Source organism: Pecten maximus, chromosome 9, assembly GCF_902652985.1.
Source record: "Pecten maximus chromosome 9, xPecMax1.1, whole genome shotgun sequence".
NCBI lineage: Eukaryota > Metazoa > Mollusca > Bivalvia > Pectinida > Pectinidae > Pecten > Pecten maximus.
In genome coordinates this window covers 41,409,265-41,425,883 of record NC_047023.1, presented here as the reverse complement: position 1 = coordinate 41,425,883, position 16,619 = coordinate 41,409,265, and the positions used below count along the sequence as shown (strand labels likewise).

Sequence of the window (16,619 nt, the reverse complement as noted above, 5' to 3'; positions counted from 1 at the left end):
ACCTCAGGGAGTCCTCGTTGTTTTATATATTTTGAGAAAAACAGCATATCCTAGTTTCTTAGGTGATTAATATGTTACTGCCTGCCTTGTTAATAGCTTATCTGGTAGCCATAGACAGTATCAATTATTTTATGAATGTAGAAAAAAACTGTAGATTATATATTTATTCTGTTGTGTATTTTCATTAAATCTTGTAAATGTTTGTTGTACCAATACAAATTAGATTTAAAATGGCTATATATATGGAGTAAATTTCTTTTTCATTAAACGAGAAATTTATCCACTTTTTACAAGTGAGCGGGTACAGATATATCTGTTGTTGTTGTTAAAATTTCTCTTATTTGGTCAAATTAACTTAGTAAGTTTGGTGGCCCCGTGTCTGGCATTTGTCCGTCCATTGGTTGATTTTTCAAATGATCAATTCTAGGAAGTACTGGATGAAATCAACTTTTTCATGCCAAATCATGAGAAGTTGTACAAATTCATCTCATTATTTTGAATTTTCCACAAGTGCCTTGGACAGAAATATTAAAGCCATATTTTCCCACTCACCAAACTAGAAGACAAATATTTTTTGACATGTAGCTATGTAGTGATTTTGGAGTAATACAGGGTAATACTGTATATTGTATCACGTAAAACTTTCAGAAAGAGACTCGACCTAGCTGTGACCCTGTTGTCATCCATCTTTCTTAGTGTTACATTAACCATAGAATCCAGTCGTTTTATCAAAGGCTTGAATATATTCTCCTTTGGCAACGATTGCTTATATTGATTTGGATCAGTAAGAAGACAAGTTCACCATTTATTTACCCAGCCACTACCAAGGCGATGTTGTCTGTTTCCAGATGTGTGTTGATGTCCACTTTATAACTGTTAAGTTTGTGTATAATTTGTTGTGTACCTGTATAAAGATAATCATGTAGAAAATACTGTATTTATCATTCAATAATCTTCTTTTTTTTTACCAAAAACATTCTCTCGAAGAGGAACCTATAACAAGATGATGAATTTGTATTTGTTGGGTATTTTTCCGTTGATAACAATTGACATATTACAAGGTATGGTGTATATATATGTAAATATAGTAAAGCTTTTAAATTTGTGTTATTTGAATGGTCCTAAATTAGAAAATCTTTAAATTGTGAAATGACAATCCAACACAAGAACTTGTTAACTTATAGGACAATCTAACACAAGGTCTTGTACATCATAATATGGATTTGGTATTAGTATTGATGTCAAAGATAAAATCTGCCTGAAACACATTTCATGTATTACTGTTGCTGATGAGCAGATCTTGAAACATATGCGATACCTGGTAGTGTATGGTCAGATTAGTTAGCATTATGTGTATGTACAAGGTAGATGTATGCTTTTTAGGTATTAACTGTAATGTAGTTTATTGTTAAAACAAAGTGAGATATATATTATTCATGTTACGTCATTTACTGTCTAAATATTTTATGTATACCGTTTAAGTATCTTTTGCAAACTTGTGATATCAAAAACGATGTATCTTAACTAGTGGTATCATAAATGTATCTTTACTAGTGATGTCATGAATGATGTATCTTTATAGTGATATCATGAATGATGTATCTTAACTAGTGATATCACAAACGATGTATCTTTAACGATGTATCTTTACTAGTGATATCATGAACGATGTATCTTTATAGTGATATCATGAATGATGTATCTTTACTAGTGATATCATGAACGATGTATCTTTATAGTGATATCATGAATGATGTATCTTTATAGTGATATCATGAACGATGTATCTTTATAGTGATATCATGAATGATGTATCTTTACTAGTGATATCATGAACGATGTATCTTTATAGTGATATCACAAACGATGTATCTTAACTAGTGATATCATGAATGATGTATCTTTACTAGTGATATCATGAATGATGTATCTTTACTAGTGATATCATGAATGATGTATCTTTACTAGTGATATCATGAACGATGTATCTTTATAGTGATATCATGAACATTGTATCATTACTTGTGATATCACAAACAATGTATCTGTATAGTGATATCATGAATGATGTATCTTTATTTGTGATATCATGAATGATGTATCTTTACTAGTGATATCATGAACGATGTATCTTTATAGTGATATCATGAACATTGTATCATTACTTGTGATATCACAAACAATGTATCTGTATAGTGATATCATGAACGATGTATCTTTATTTGTGATATCATGAATGACATTCCTATCAGTACCTACGGTATATATGTCTAATGATTATGGCACTCAATATATAGAGATAGCTAGAGTTGTCATGGGAAATAACTTATTTTCACATCATCATTCATCAAACTACTCATCTTACAGAATCTATCAATGTACTGTATTCCAGTATGTCAAAGGCTTTTGTATGAACATGACAGGAAAAAATAAAATATTAAACTGATATTTTCTGTTGTTTGTTATTTATTATATTAAGTAGAAACAATTCAACCTGCACAAAGACAACCAAGTGAAGTCAGACATATACACAAGAAATTAAAGAAAACATGCTTATGCTTTTCACAGTCTTATTGGGATCATGCATGGTCCTAATTAGAAATAAGTAAATATGCTATAACGTATACACTGACAATTCCATTGATATATTTACTTTTTGATATTCAAACTATGTCTTTTTAAAAGAAATGTTTATGTACAACAACTAAACAATTATAATGAAATATTTTCCTTATTTATAAAGTTATCAAAACAAAGAATTAAAATAGGCTATCTAGCATTGCCATATATCTTAGCATCTGGTACAATTTGGAAAATATTGACTGGGCCCTTGAGAGAAACCCTGAAGTCTATGTATGTATGTATCCAGTGATGATCAGTGAAAGCCACAGATGTTGGCTTTCGATTCACACCTTTTATTTTAAGAGTTTTGCAAGCTTTTTTCTGCAAATCACTTAATTTGTGGAATTTCCCACATTGCATGCGGAACCAGAAATGTTTTGCTGGATCTATGGTTGGGAAGAAGTACTCGGGAGGAGACAGATATACACCCTGATCTTCAGAGGGAGAAATGTTGTTTTGCTGATAATCATTATAAATAAGTGTCACAAAATGGGGCCCTGTGCTATCAAGAACATTCCACATGTGACGGAACGCAGGTAAATTGTCCATTAGTTTCTTCATGAATGGATGCCTCGCTTGACAACCTATGAGAGCATTGATTACTAAGTGTTCAAAATTTGCGTCAAGGATCGGATGTTCGTATGGTTCCTGACTTATGAAACAAGAGTATTTCCTTGCCATAGGATCTATAGGTTTTAAACTTTCCAGGTCCATATCAGCATAAACACCTCCGAATTCATACAGAATGATGTAGCGCAGGGCGTCAGCTTTACGAATACCTTCTGAATAATTATCAAACGTTGACAACAGGAATGGGTATTTATCTTTGATAAGTGCATGTGCACTTTCATCTGTCCAAAGAAAATATTCCCAGTCTGGGTGATTTGCTTTCCAAGTTTTAATCCAGTTTATGAATTTACTTGGAATTTCTGTGTTTTTCCATGTCTGATGTATAATCTTTGGGATTCTATAGGATCCAGAATTTGGAAATGATTCATAATTCTTCAGTCCTAATGGAACAAACCCATTTTCAACAGGGATGTCTAGGTCCTGAAAATTCCCATGAAGGCGCACTTGTTCGAATTTGATGATCCAGTGAAGTAGAAAAAGCAGGAAATTTCCAACAGCAAGAGTTTTAAGTGTTCCAGGGCTACCAAAGGCCGAAATAAAACCCTTCATCTTCCTCATCGGTCCTTCTTGTAACCTGAAATTGTAGACAGGAATTGAACCTTTTACGAAAATCTGGATCAAGAAACAACTTTAAAATCGTCTAGAGTCAAACAAGGTTTCCTAAGAACTGACTTTTAAAGATTAGATGCTGTATATAAAAAATATAAGCAGAGGGTCTTTTCAGAGGGTGAGGGATATTTAAAAAAATAGTCAGAAATACCTATATACACATGTATATAGGTATTTCTGACTATTTTTTTTAAATATAAAACTAGACATGCACCTGTGATTGGATGTGTCTAGACATGCCCCAGTGATCCAATTGAGGAAATGGAGTACAGTATACGTAGTCCCTTTTTGGCGGCCACAGGGAAATATACGCCATAGGTACACCATATGGGTTTTTGCACGCCATAGCAAAATATAACCGATATATATACACAAAATAACTCGTTTTTTCATCTTATTGTATCGTTTGGTGTTTTTTAGACGACCGTAGGATGCCCCCTACTCCAATAATATTAGAGGTTTACACGACAGGAAACTTCTGACAGGCTGTCGCAATATCCACCAATGTAATCAGGTGGAATAAGACCTCATATACGTATAGGAGTAGATGCCCCCCTGCAGCCGACCAGAGGAGATGGACCAGAGAGTAAAGTATACAGGTCTCTGCCTAAACCAAGTTACAGAAAAAATCGTGGGGTGTTAGACGATGACACCACATTGACAACTTACTCAGTGGATGAAGACGATGAAACATCAGTAATTTGTAGCATACATAAACGTTCTTGTTGACTTTCTAAAATTTACAACAGACGGCCTCTCCATCAACGGAAGTGACTTTGTCAAGGGAAGTAACTCAACCACATGACGTCTACGTTCTGCTTCATAGGTTGAAGACTACAAATTGAAATTCAGTGTTTGTCTAGCTAGCAATCAAAGTTAGTGTATTCCATCCATGCAACTTATTTTATCCATTGAAAGGGGAAGTGGAGTCAAGAATATTTTCACATTTGTCATATCGGGGGAAAATGCTACAAACTTCGGGTCAAGTCCATATTAAACTAGACTAGATCTATTTCAATAAAAAAAATAAACAAAAAAAAACTTTCATTTTTCAAGATCATCTGTCATGAAGGTTCAGGATGACCTACACTTATCGTGCTTTGTCTGTCGCTGTGTGCCGTCCGCTGTGCGTAAACTTTTCACATATCAATCAGTGTTGATGTTCCACTGGTCTGATTAAGCTGAAACTTGCTTGGAATAATCCTGACTTCAGATATGGTTCTGACCAAGTGTTGTTATTCCAAAATGCAAGGTGGCTACCATGTGACCAACAATATTAGCATATTTGCTATTGAGAATGTATACTATAATGGTAGAAGGATATTTAGAGTCAGATAACTGTTAATTAAGGCCCTTGGGCCTCTTGTTAACATATATAGGCCTACAAATCTAAATATGATATTTAATCATACAAATTGTTTCATATTTGTATTTGTAAGACTTGCTGCACTTGAGAGCACCAATATATTTATCCTTTTAAGCTGTTGATACTGAATTGATTTTAAACTTACATTTGGGAATCAAGACTAGTGGATCCAACTCCTACAAATACATAAGAGATCTTTCTCAAATTACCACAAGTTTCACATTGGCACTTCATTGTGCAAGCTAGACCACCATGTATTCCATTTTTACACTTTGAAAGAAGACAAGAGGCTCACTGGCCTTAACGGCCCCCAAGTTTTGATATATTTTTATTGCAGATTTGATTCCTGTGACCTTGAATTTGAGGTCAATTTTTCAGATTTGATTCCTGTGACCTTGAATTTGAGGCCAATGTTGTTCACCCCAGCATGCTAAAGGCTCAATATCAGGTCTCTGGACCTCTTGCTTAGTGAGAAAAAGTAATTTAGAGATATTAGCATATTTGACCTCTGTGACCTTGAATGAAGGTCAAGGTCATTGATTTGAACTATCTGTTATAGCCGTTCACCCAAACATCTATAGGTCCAATATCAGGTCTCTATGCCTCTTGGTTATCGAGAAGAAGTCAAAATTGTAAATTGTTAATGGACAGAAGACCAACAACAATGGACAAAAGGTGATTAGAATGGGTCTTTTGAGACTTCCTCTCAGGTCACCTAAAAAGGTCAAACATAGGTAAAACTGGCCAGGTGAGTGCCAATGTACCTAATTCACTACTGGAACTCTTGGTTTTACTGTTATCAGCCAAATATCATGACTTCAAACCTTTTGGAACAACGGATGAGATTATTCCTATGTGAACTTCCAAGTAGGTCAAGGTCATTTATTTTCAATAATTTGATGTCATCCTGCCAATCTATTAAATTTCTAGAAAAGGTTTTGGCAGATTTACCTTCGTTTCTCATTCATTTGAATACATTTTATTATCCTAGAAAAGTATAGTGGAGTCATCAATAGCCAGGACTGTGGAGCTAGAGCATTATACAAGACAACTCTGGTAAAGATCCTTGGTGAGTGGGTTGATCATCCTGTGTTGTCATGGTTGTGTCTTTGGGCAAGACTTTCAGGCTGGTTGTTTTCAGCAGCGTGTGATAGGCCTCCTGTATGTTACTCAGTGAGGTAACTACTACATGAAGACACTGCCTCAACATGAACGCGACTGTTCACATGCAATAAACAAGTAGAAATATCCTGACTATGTCTCATGGTATTATAGAAATATCCTGACTATGTCTCATTGTATTATAGAAATAGTCTGACTTACGATAGATTCAAAGCAACCATATTAGCTCACATTGTGATAATTAATGCATAAAGATGAACAACTCAAATAAAACATATTCAATATTATTTATTTCATAAAACAACTACAGTTAGATGTGGTTTTCGCCAATATCAAATTGGAGGGAAACAAAAAAATTTACAATTTTTACATATTGATTTTGTCAGAATTAATTTTTGCCATGATCTTAAATTGTCAAAATAAATACTTTCTTAACAACCTATCAATACATCTGTAAAAAAAATTACTCAAAGTAACATCCATTTCACATTTCAAGTAAACCTTATAAAAACTTTTACCCTGGTGTTCATACTAGAGTTTTTTTCTTTTGAATTCTTATGAAAAAGCATCTAGAGATAGAAAATTAATTCTTAAGTCATCGAGAGTCCATATATAACAGTCAAATTTTGAAGCAGATTATAGCATTTCAGTTAAAACTTTTTTAATTGTTACTTTTCATGAAAATTTGGTAGTTTTAGCTTGCACAGCAATATATCGAGAATGGCTTAGCTTCGATTTCTCCTCATTGTCTGTGACCCATTTTCAATCATACTGAAATGTAACAAAACTACCGTAGGTTTCCGACAATGCCTTCTCCCTAGTGTAACGACAATACTGTGGGTTCCCAAAAATGACTTCTCCCTAGGGTAACGACACTACTGTGGGTTACCGACAATGACTTCTCCCTAGTGTAACGACACTACCGTGGGTTACTGACAATGACTTCTCCCTAGTGTAACGACACTACCGTGGGTTACTGACAATGACTTCTCCCTAGTGTAACGACACTACTTGGGTTACCGACAATGACTTCTCCCTAGGGTAACAACACTACCGTGGGTTACTGACAATGACTTCTCCCTAGGGTAACGACACTACCGTGGGTTACTGACAATGACTTCTCCCTAGGGTAATGACACTACCGTGGGTTACCGACAATGACTTCTCCCTAGGGTAACAACACTACTGTGGGTTACCGACAATGACTTCTCCCTAGGGTAACGACACTACCTTGGGTTACCGACAATGACTTCTCCCTAGGGTAACGACACTACCGTGGGTTACTGACAATGACTTCTCCCTAGGGTAACAACACTACTTGGGTTACCGACAATGACTTCTCCCTAGGGTAACAACACTACTGTGGGTTACCGACAATGACTTCTCTCTAGGGTAACAACACTACTGTGGGTTACTGACAATGACTTCTCCCTAGGGTAACAACACTACTGTGGGTTACCGGCAATGACTTCTCCCTAGGGTAACAACACTACTTGGGTTACCGACAATGACTTTTCCCAAGCACATGATTTCTTATGTTGTACAATATTGCACCAAAATGTATTTTCCTCCATAAACCTGTTATCAAATTTAAATATTTATTTGTAAATACATTAAAACTACGCACCTATGAATTCCATCACTTACACAGCAGAGTTTGATTTTTGGTACATCTGGTGACATCAGCTAATTACTAAAGTCAGTTAAAATCTTTGTGATGTGAGCAAAGCAAAACATACCAGTAACCACCACATAAGTTACATTTCAATAACATGTTTTAACTTTCTACAAACCTATGAACTTAAGTCTTAAACAAATACAGTATATAATCAAGTTTTTTTTTATATGGTACATAATAGCTTTATATAAAGTGACTGTTGATTACCAACAAAGAGAGAAAGTTCTTCCCCTGCACCATGTAGGGAACCTCTTCAGGCTAACACACGAGACAGTTTAAAAGATTCATCAAATACATTAGAATCTATCTAACAGAAAAAGGTCATTTGTCACAGAAACCTGTGGAGAAATTTTCATCTGTAAGAACTATCTGCTTCTTAGATATCTATATATATATATATATATAAAACAAACATTGAAAATAGCACCATCATATGATAGCCAGGACTCTAACGACCAATATCCGATCAGGGATTCCATACATTTTCTGGTGTATATATACATGGCCATACCAAGTGGAGTTGACACACAATATTTCTGGAGGAGACCTCAACACCAAGTAAAATAGATCTATCGTTAAACTCACTTTTAAGTTTTGAAGTGCCATGCTATGATATTTAAAGTGTTTACACAATGTTATAGTTGTCTACAAAGCTCTGCCATTCATAACAACTATAAATTCCATATCATGGCAGATCAACACTCATATTTCCAAAAGATTTTGCAGTTTTATGATGACTTTAATTCATATGAAACTTATTTCTAAATCTTATCAAATTTTGATAAAATCAAGAATGATCCATGCATAAAAGTTTACTTTAAAAAAATCACTCAAAATGTTAAACACAACGTTAACCAAACTGCCTTACACAATATGTAGCATTAAAAACTGCATTACATTGTATTACCATAAGAATTTCATTTTTGTGACCTAAATGAAGAACTGAAACAGGAATAATTCTCTTTACACATAACAGAAAATACATGGAAACCCTACACAGATAATTCATCAGGACCAAAGAATAGTTTAGTAAGAACCTTGGCTATCTATCAACACTCTCTACAACCTTACCATACACACAGTACACACAAGCACACACTGTACCACACATATCTGACCCTCTTAAAGCTATATATGCAATATAACAATATAGATTTTGTAAACTTTTGAAAACTACAGTAGTAACATCTGAAAACTGATCAATCTGATGATTTTGTCCAGCACTTTTGTTCTCATCTCAAGTTTGCATCAGTTTACTAGCTATATGATGTCCTAGGTGTCAAATTTAAATATCCTGCTTTCTTAAAGCTGTATATTGTTTCACGCTATACCTCAGATCTGTCTCAAGTTACTTTCCTTTAAAATAATTGGAGTAGAATTACTGTATGACCGCTTTCAATGTTCAAATATTGTATACATGTCACTGATTTTTGTACATGACAATTGTGCACCCTTTCAAATTTGTTTATATCAGTTCTAGCATATTTTATTATATGAGCATTTTATAAGCAATTGATGTACTAAATTCAAATTAGCAGTCACTTGGCTTCTTTTAGAAAGGACAAAACATTTAACCTTAAGCCAAATTATTTTTTCTTTTCAAATTGAGTTTTGAATTGTTTCTATTTCTGTTCTTATGATGTCTCTTTTGTGTTCAATCTAAAAAAATCTAGTCATTTTGAAAATCAAATGTAACTGACATTACTACAGACATTAAGCTATGTAATCTTGATGCAACAGAGCCTGTGTTTAGAAAGTGATCCCATTTCAGAGATATCTAATTTTCTCAGTCTCAAATACTTAGAAAAGAATAGCATTCAGGCAGCTGACATTCAGCAAAACCTTGTTATCCAGTTTAGGAAGAATTATTAAGAGGAAATGAAATTCTGTTTACCCAAACCTTAGAATTTGACAACCACTATTAAGTTATTATATCAACCAGACATTAATGTATTGTACATGTATATAAAATGCTTAAATATATAGATAGGTATATCTATAACATGAAGAATTTTCTGTTTCATTCAAAACTGTAAAAAAAAATCTGACAAATAAATATGTCTATCACTGTCTATATACAAATACTGAACATTACTTATTTTCTATGTGCTCTTCATTTCAGAAAATGATTTTCTGATACCTAATTCAGCTGACATTAAAAAACATTCAGCCCAAACTGCATGCCCTGCGCTGTAAAAATATGTACTTAATACCTAAATATGGATAAGTAAAAAACAAAACAAAAAAACATGAAATATAAGAAATGTTGAAATTTGTATTTGTTTTCCAAGCTTAGTATAAAGCTATCAAATGGTGTATAAGACTTCAAATGTTGCTTAATCATATTTGATACATTTTCCAGCTGAGAGATGCAGGAATGTTCAACAAAAGATGAAAATCAAAATATCTACACCAACTGAAAGGGCAAAACATGCTTGATGATATAAGAATTCATACATAAATCAGTAAAACAGATCAGATGAATTTTTCATCATTATCTCTTTATACCCAATAACTCTTGTACAAATGCTTTACTGTCCAGAAATCATCTCCACTATTGTTCATATCAGATAAATCTGAAAAATATTTCTAAAAAAAAAAAAAATCTTTTCCCCTTATAAAACACCTATTAATACATCTAGACTTTTAAATTAACACGATTCTAGGTTAGATTATGACAAGTTTAGACAAATATTATATCATTTTGAAGATGGATCTTTTTTCAAATGGATAAGTGCTACAAAAACTGAACCTACATGGTATTTGTGCTTTGTTGTTGATTGGTCTAGTTAAGCAATCTTTCAAAATTTCAGGAATAAAAATTAAAAAAAAAACCATCAAATGGTGAACAGCAGAATCAATTAAAGAGAATACACTTTTTTCAACTTCCATTTTTTCCACTTGAATTTTAAATAGTTTCTTTCAGAGGGATCTTGGTGCCCACCATTGAATGATCTTTATTGGTTCTGTCAGACTGATCATCTGTCTATTTTTTCCTTTTTTCTTCTTTAATAATCTGATAACATGAACAAGTGGAACCTACAGTGGAACCTACATGTGGAACCCACAGTGGAGCCCACATGTGGAACCTACATGCGGAACCCACAGCGGAAACCACAGCGGAAACCACAACGGAACCCACAGTGGAACCCACAGCGGAACCTACATGTGAAGTTTGAGAGACATCTCTCCAGTCCTTTTCAAGAAATAGCTATAACAAATTTCAATTCTCAAAATAAAAGATGGCCGCCTGTCGCGGCCATATTCTTTTTCTGATAAAAAATCATAATTCAATAGGCACAACTAGGGACCAAGGGAAACCTACACATGAAGTTTGAGGAGTATCTCTGTAGTTCTTTTCAAGAAACGACGATAAAAACTTCAATTATTAAAATCAAAGATGGCCATCTGTCTGCCATTTTATTTTTCTGATCAAAAATCTAAATTTGATGGGCACAACTAGGGATCAAGGGGGACCTTCATATAAAGTTTGAGGAAAATCCCTCCAGTGCTTTTCAAGAAATAGCGATAACAAGAATTGTTTACAGACAGACAGACAGATGACGGAGGGACGACAGACAGACAACGGACCTTGGACGCAGGGCGATTTGAATAGCCCACCATCTGATAATATGCCCAGGTAACCATACATTAATTTTCGCTCAAAGACAGGGTGGGTTTATTGCAGGGATTGTAGGGGCTTGACCCATTCCTATGACCAAGAATGAAATATTTAACCCATGGGTTTGACCCCAGTAAATGACTTGGGGATCACATCCTCTGAATGCAAAATTACTTGATTGTATGTTTACTGGAACTGACCTGGGTGGCTAAATACCACACATCAGCTGAATGTCAGATCAATTCTGTATAAAAAATTAATCAAATTTAATATTTTTCTTTTCAATCAACATCAAAGCTCAAATATAATGCAGATTTTTTTCTCTAAAAGATGATACATGGTGTTATAAAAAGAAATCTTTGATTATACAAGGTGACGATAAATATATGTTTTGACAAGATAAGATTTTCATAAAATACTTTTACACACATTTAATGTTACTCAGACGAAAGTCACTATGCAGTTTCAATTTTTTCCCCAAATACCAAGTTTTGTAAATGATTTATTTCTAACTTGGCTTGTTCACTTTCACCCATTTCTTTCATTCATATAATATATAATCATAAAGTCACCTTTCTCTATCAATACTAAACTGGCCTGTGTATCTATCGACCAATCGTGAACAGATGTGTGTACAGGGAATCTCATTGATCCAATTCAAATTTGTATTTTCTTCAACTGTCAGCCAATCAGATCATATGTGTCCCCAAAATAAATTATTTGTCATCCATACTTGGTCTTCAAGACAATTGTGAATATAGGTGTTACTCAAGGAGAGTCAATCAAGGCAATAATATTGAGGAAGATTCCCGCTGGTCAGATAGATCCCCAATCTTCCCCGTGATAATGGATACCAGATCTACTCCAGGGAACTTCAACCAACCAGGTCCGACAGAACAAACCTAATCAAACATCTTTGTTATTAAGATTTAAAGGCACTGGACCCTGTCTGGCTGACTGTCGCGATCACACAATCTACCACATAATAATGTGTTTATAGTGTTACAACTTGTGAAAATAACAGAAAATCCACTTTGTAGAAGTGTCACTCAATCACCTTCCTCCAATTCTAGTCAAATTTTCATTATGCTGTAAGAACACTGTAGGTGTACCAACACAAGAAACTTGGTAATAAATATCCAATGCGACCACCATATCTGTTCACTCCACAAATTCATCAGCGATGGAAACACTGAAATTTCCCTTTTGATAAATCCTACAAAATCTATTTATAGTGTTCCACCATGAGTCACGTATTTTGAAATCCAGCTTCTTTACAAGCTGTTTTGTATGTCAGCCACATGACAAAATTGGCCAACAAGAAATGTCCAAGTGAATGAAAATGAATATCAAGAAGGGAGATCCAGTCCCTAGCCAACTTGAAACAAAGGAAGTGATAATGAAGACGAGTAGTCAATGAGAACAGATGTCATGTCATGTAGCGCTTTTTGTGGTCGGATAAAATTTCTGCGACTGCCACCAGCTGCTTGAGTGATGTCTGAAAACAAAAGGTACACATATAAAAGTTCAGCAAGATTACATTCCACTGATAACACAAGTGTAATTTTAGGGAGAAATAGAGGTCACATATCAAGTACCTGTTGTTATGGTATCTCTTTCACTCTCGTTAGTTATTTTCCAAAAGAAAAAGAAATCTATATGAGCTTTAGCAAGTGTTTTTGTAACTTTGGAACAATAACTAACTTGAGAGAAAACCTTATGTTTTTGTAACTTTAGAAAAATAAGAGAAAGAAATACCATACACAACAACCATGAGTTTGTGTGACCTGTTTCTACCACAATAGAAAACAACTTTTTGTTTTTCACTTGTACAGTTATAATGATTATTTCATGCCTTGGGAGTGAGAATAACACTCACCTATTGTTAGAAACTTAGTTATCACATCATTGTGTGTATCAAGAGTGTTTCAAAGAGAACTCATAACTCAATCATTAAAGTATGTTCATGAAAATTACTTTCTAGACTACACTGACTGATTAAGAATATGTTGTCATGGCAGACAACGTGGCATAATTAACACAAACTCCGATATCTATCAAAATTTGGAAAACTGATTTCCTACAGTATACTGTATATCTTTTAAATATCTTTTCATAATACCTTTGACCAGCTAATATACAATGTTTTCCACATCTCCTAAACTCACTAGTCTATACTACAGTTTACCTTTCAAACTCCTTTTCACCCTACCTTTGACTCGCTGAGTTTCCTGAGTTCTGACAGATGTGAGGCACAGATCTGATGAATGGTGGCAAGATTTCTGGCAAGGTCATTAACATTCACCTGAAGACGACTTATGTCCACTTCCTCCATATTCTATAAAGTACATAAAACCAAGGTGATATGAACATGGCTAATAGTAGTATATTTCTGTATCAAAGTGTTAGTTAATGGTATACATATTTATTTGCCGTGGATTCAATTTTGCTACATTTGCACTCATTAAAGATGCTGTGAAATTAAATACCCTGCATTGTATTTTTTTTAACTTTATATCATCATATATCTACGCATAATTACAAATATATAACTGGTACATGTGTTTACCTGTTTGATGTGAAATTTTGACAAAGTATTTTGTACAAAATTCAAATATTAATGACATAAGTTATCCCAAAAAGTTCTGTTCATTTTAGAAGTGGAAAGTCGAATGTATTAATTCATGATTTATGATGTAATGCTTTAATATTGTTACACTATATAGGACAAACGTCTGCAGATGTGATTATATTTGGGAAAGGGCTTCCTTATAAATCCAATAGCTGAAAAGTAAGACTGCATGGAAGATAAATTAATATTTATCAAAGAGTACAACGGTATCTTAATAGTGTTGTAACTCCTCAGGATTTAGGAACTTACTGATAATTCATCCAAAAACACCACCATCCTCTCCTTGTTTCGTTTTATGAAGGGATTGATAACTTCCATGAAGGATTCCTACAACAAGAAGATGTTATTGTTCAACACAATATTTGTTTATACTTTCAGATTATGTTGTAAAGTTCTATACATGAATGGAGGACAAGTGATTGATGATAATGGTGACATACAGGATGATGCGCGAGAAACAGGCATCTCAAACAAAAGGTTCAGAGGACCTGTTTTGCTCTTCTGCAAATGGCGAAAAGGTGAAATACCAAGAAAGAAAAGTTTTTATGAGAAATTTTAAAACTGGCTGATGTATTAAAGATAACAAGGGCCCGTTGGAGGGCCACAACATACGCCCGCCGCAATATTTGACACTTGGAAGAGGGGTAGTTTCACAGGTTGTAATGCTTTAAAATGAAGTATCATTGTTGGAAAGTTGGAAGGAGATATTGATACACATAATGGTGTGTAGTTGAAACCGAAGGGCAACTTTAAATGATGAGATGTATATATGTTGCAAATATGGGAAACCTTGGTTTAGATACAACAACACAAAAATTAGTTCACATGTTTATATACAGAATATACAAAGCCTGGGTCGGGTAGTATTGAAGTTATGGTCCGGATAAGTAAAATCCTCAAAGGGCAATAACGCCGCTAATAAGGGGGTTAAGGGGCATAATTTTGGTATGTGACACTCCGGCTCATCTAGATGTATATTTGTGTTAAGTATGGAGAGCTCAACACCATATATATATATATGTCCGGAAGTAAAATCATCAAAGGGGAATAACTCCACAAACAAGGGGGTAAGGGGCATGATTTTGGTATGCGACACTCCGGCTCATCAAGATGTATATTTGTGTTAAGTATGGAGAGCTCAACACCATATATATATATATATGTCCGGAAGTAAAATCATCAAAGGGGAATAACTCCACAAACAAGGGGGTAAGGGGCATGATTTTGGTATGCGACACTCCGGCTCATCAAGATGTATATTTGTGTTAAGTATGGAGAGCCTGGGTCGAGTAGAATTGGAGTTATGGTCCGGAAAATTAAAATCATCAAAGGGGAATAACTCCGCAAATAAGGGGGTAAGGGGCATGATTTTGGTATGCGACACTCCAGCTCATCAAGATGTATATTTGTATCAAGTATGGAGAGCCTGGGTTGAGTAGTATTGGAGTTATGGTCCGGACAAGTAAAATCATCAAAGGGGAATAACTCCGCCAATACGAGGGTAAGGGGCATAATTTTGGTATGCGACACTCCGGCTCATCAAGATGTATATTTGTGTCAAGCATGGAGAGCCTGGGTCGAGTAGAATTGGAGTTATGGTCCGGAAAATTAAAATCATCAAAGGGGAATAACTCCGCAAATAAGGGGGTAAGGGGCATGATTTTGGTATGCGACACTCCAGCTCATCAAGATGTATATTTGTATCAAGTATGGAGAGCCTGGGTTGAGTAGTATTGGAGTTATGGTCCGGACAAGTAAAATCATCAAAGGGGAATAACTCCGCCAATACGAGGGTAAGGGGCATAATTTTGGTATGCGACACTCCGGCTCATCAAGATGTATATTTGTGTCAAGCATGGAGAGCCTGGGTTGAGTAGTATTGGAGTTATTGTCCGGACAAGTAAAAACATAAAAGGGGAATTACTCCACAAATACGGGGGTAAGGGGCATGATTTAGGTATGCGACACTCCGGCTCATCAAGATGTATATTTGTGTCAAGTATCGATAGCCTGTGTCGAGTAGTACTGGAGATATGGTCCGGACACCATATGTGCCCAAAGTAAAATCATCAAAGGGGAATAACTCCACAAATAAGGGGGTAAGGGGCATGATTTTGCTATGCGACACTGCGGCTCATCAAGATACATATTTGTGTCAAGTATGGAGAGCCTGGGTCGAGTAGTATTGGAGTTATGGTCTGGACACCATATGTGCCTGCCCGCCCGCCAACATGATAACATAATACGTCCGGTCTTTCGACGGGCGTATAAAAATGAAAGCAATGAGTTGGATATATCAACTAACCAATAAGGTTAACCTCCTCCTTCTGGACACCTC

At 34.9% G+C, this 16,619-nt stretch overlaps 2 protein-coding genes across 2 annotated transcripts in view; both read right to left on the bottom strand.

Annotated features, from left to right (window-relative positions):
* Positions 1-2,195: 2,195 nt before the first annotated feature.
* LOC117335231 (mannosyl phosphorylinositol ceramide synthase CSH1-like) lies at positions 2,196-4,659 on the bottom strand. The gene is made up of 2 exons (XM_033895221.1): positions 4,531-4,659; positions 2,196-3,826 (listed from the first exon to the last, which is right to left on the bottom strand). Exons 1-2 carry the CDS (start codon positions 4,569-4,571, stop codon positions 2,770-2,772), a joined length of 1,098 nt encoding a protein of 365 aa, XP_033751112.1. The 5' UTR covers positions 4,572-4,659; the 3' UTR covers positions 2,196-2,769.
* Positions 4,660-6,620: 1,961 nt separating this feature from the next.
* LOC117334197 (ras GTPase-activating protein 1-like) overlaps positions 6,621-16,619 on the bottom strand; it is a 34,932-nt gene continuing 24,933 nt past the window's right edge. The window contains exons 22-24 of the mRNA XM_033893683.1: positions 14,531-14,608; positions 13,862-13,987; positions 6,621-13,147 (exon numbers count right to left, since the gene is read on the bottom strand). Of these exons, the coding sequence (XP_033749574.1) occupies positions 13,079-13,147; positions 13,862-13,987; positions 14,531-14,608 (273 nt within the window). The 3' untranslated portion in view covers positions 6,621-13,078. The remainder of the gene's footprint in view (positions 13,148-13,861; positions 13,988-14,530; positions 14,609-16,619) is intronic.

Bases quoted from the DNA above. Each gene is read 5' to 3' on its own strand.
- LOC117335231 (XM_033895221.1), bottom strand. From the start codon at position 4,571: ATGCTACAAATTACTGATGTTTCATCGTCTTCATCCACTGA. The intron at 3,827-4,530 runs GTAAGTTGTCAA...CTACAATTTCAG, and splicing joins TCATCGTCTTCATCCACTGA to GTTACAAGAAGGACCGATGA.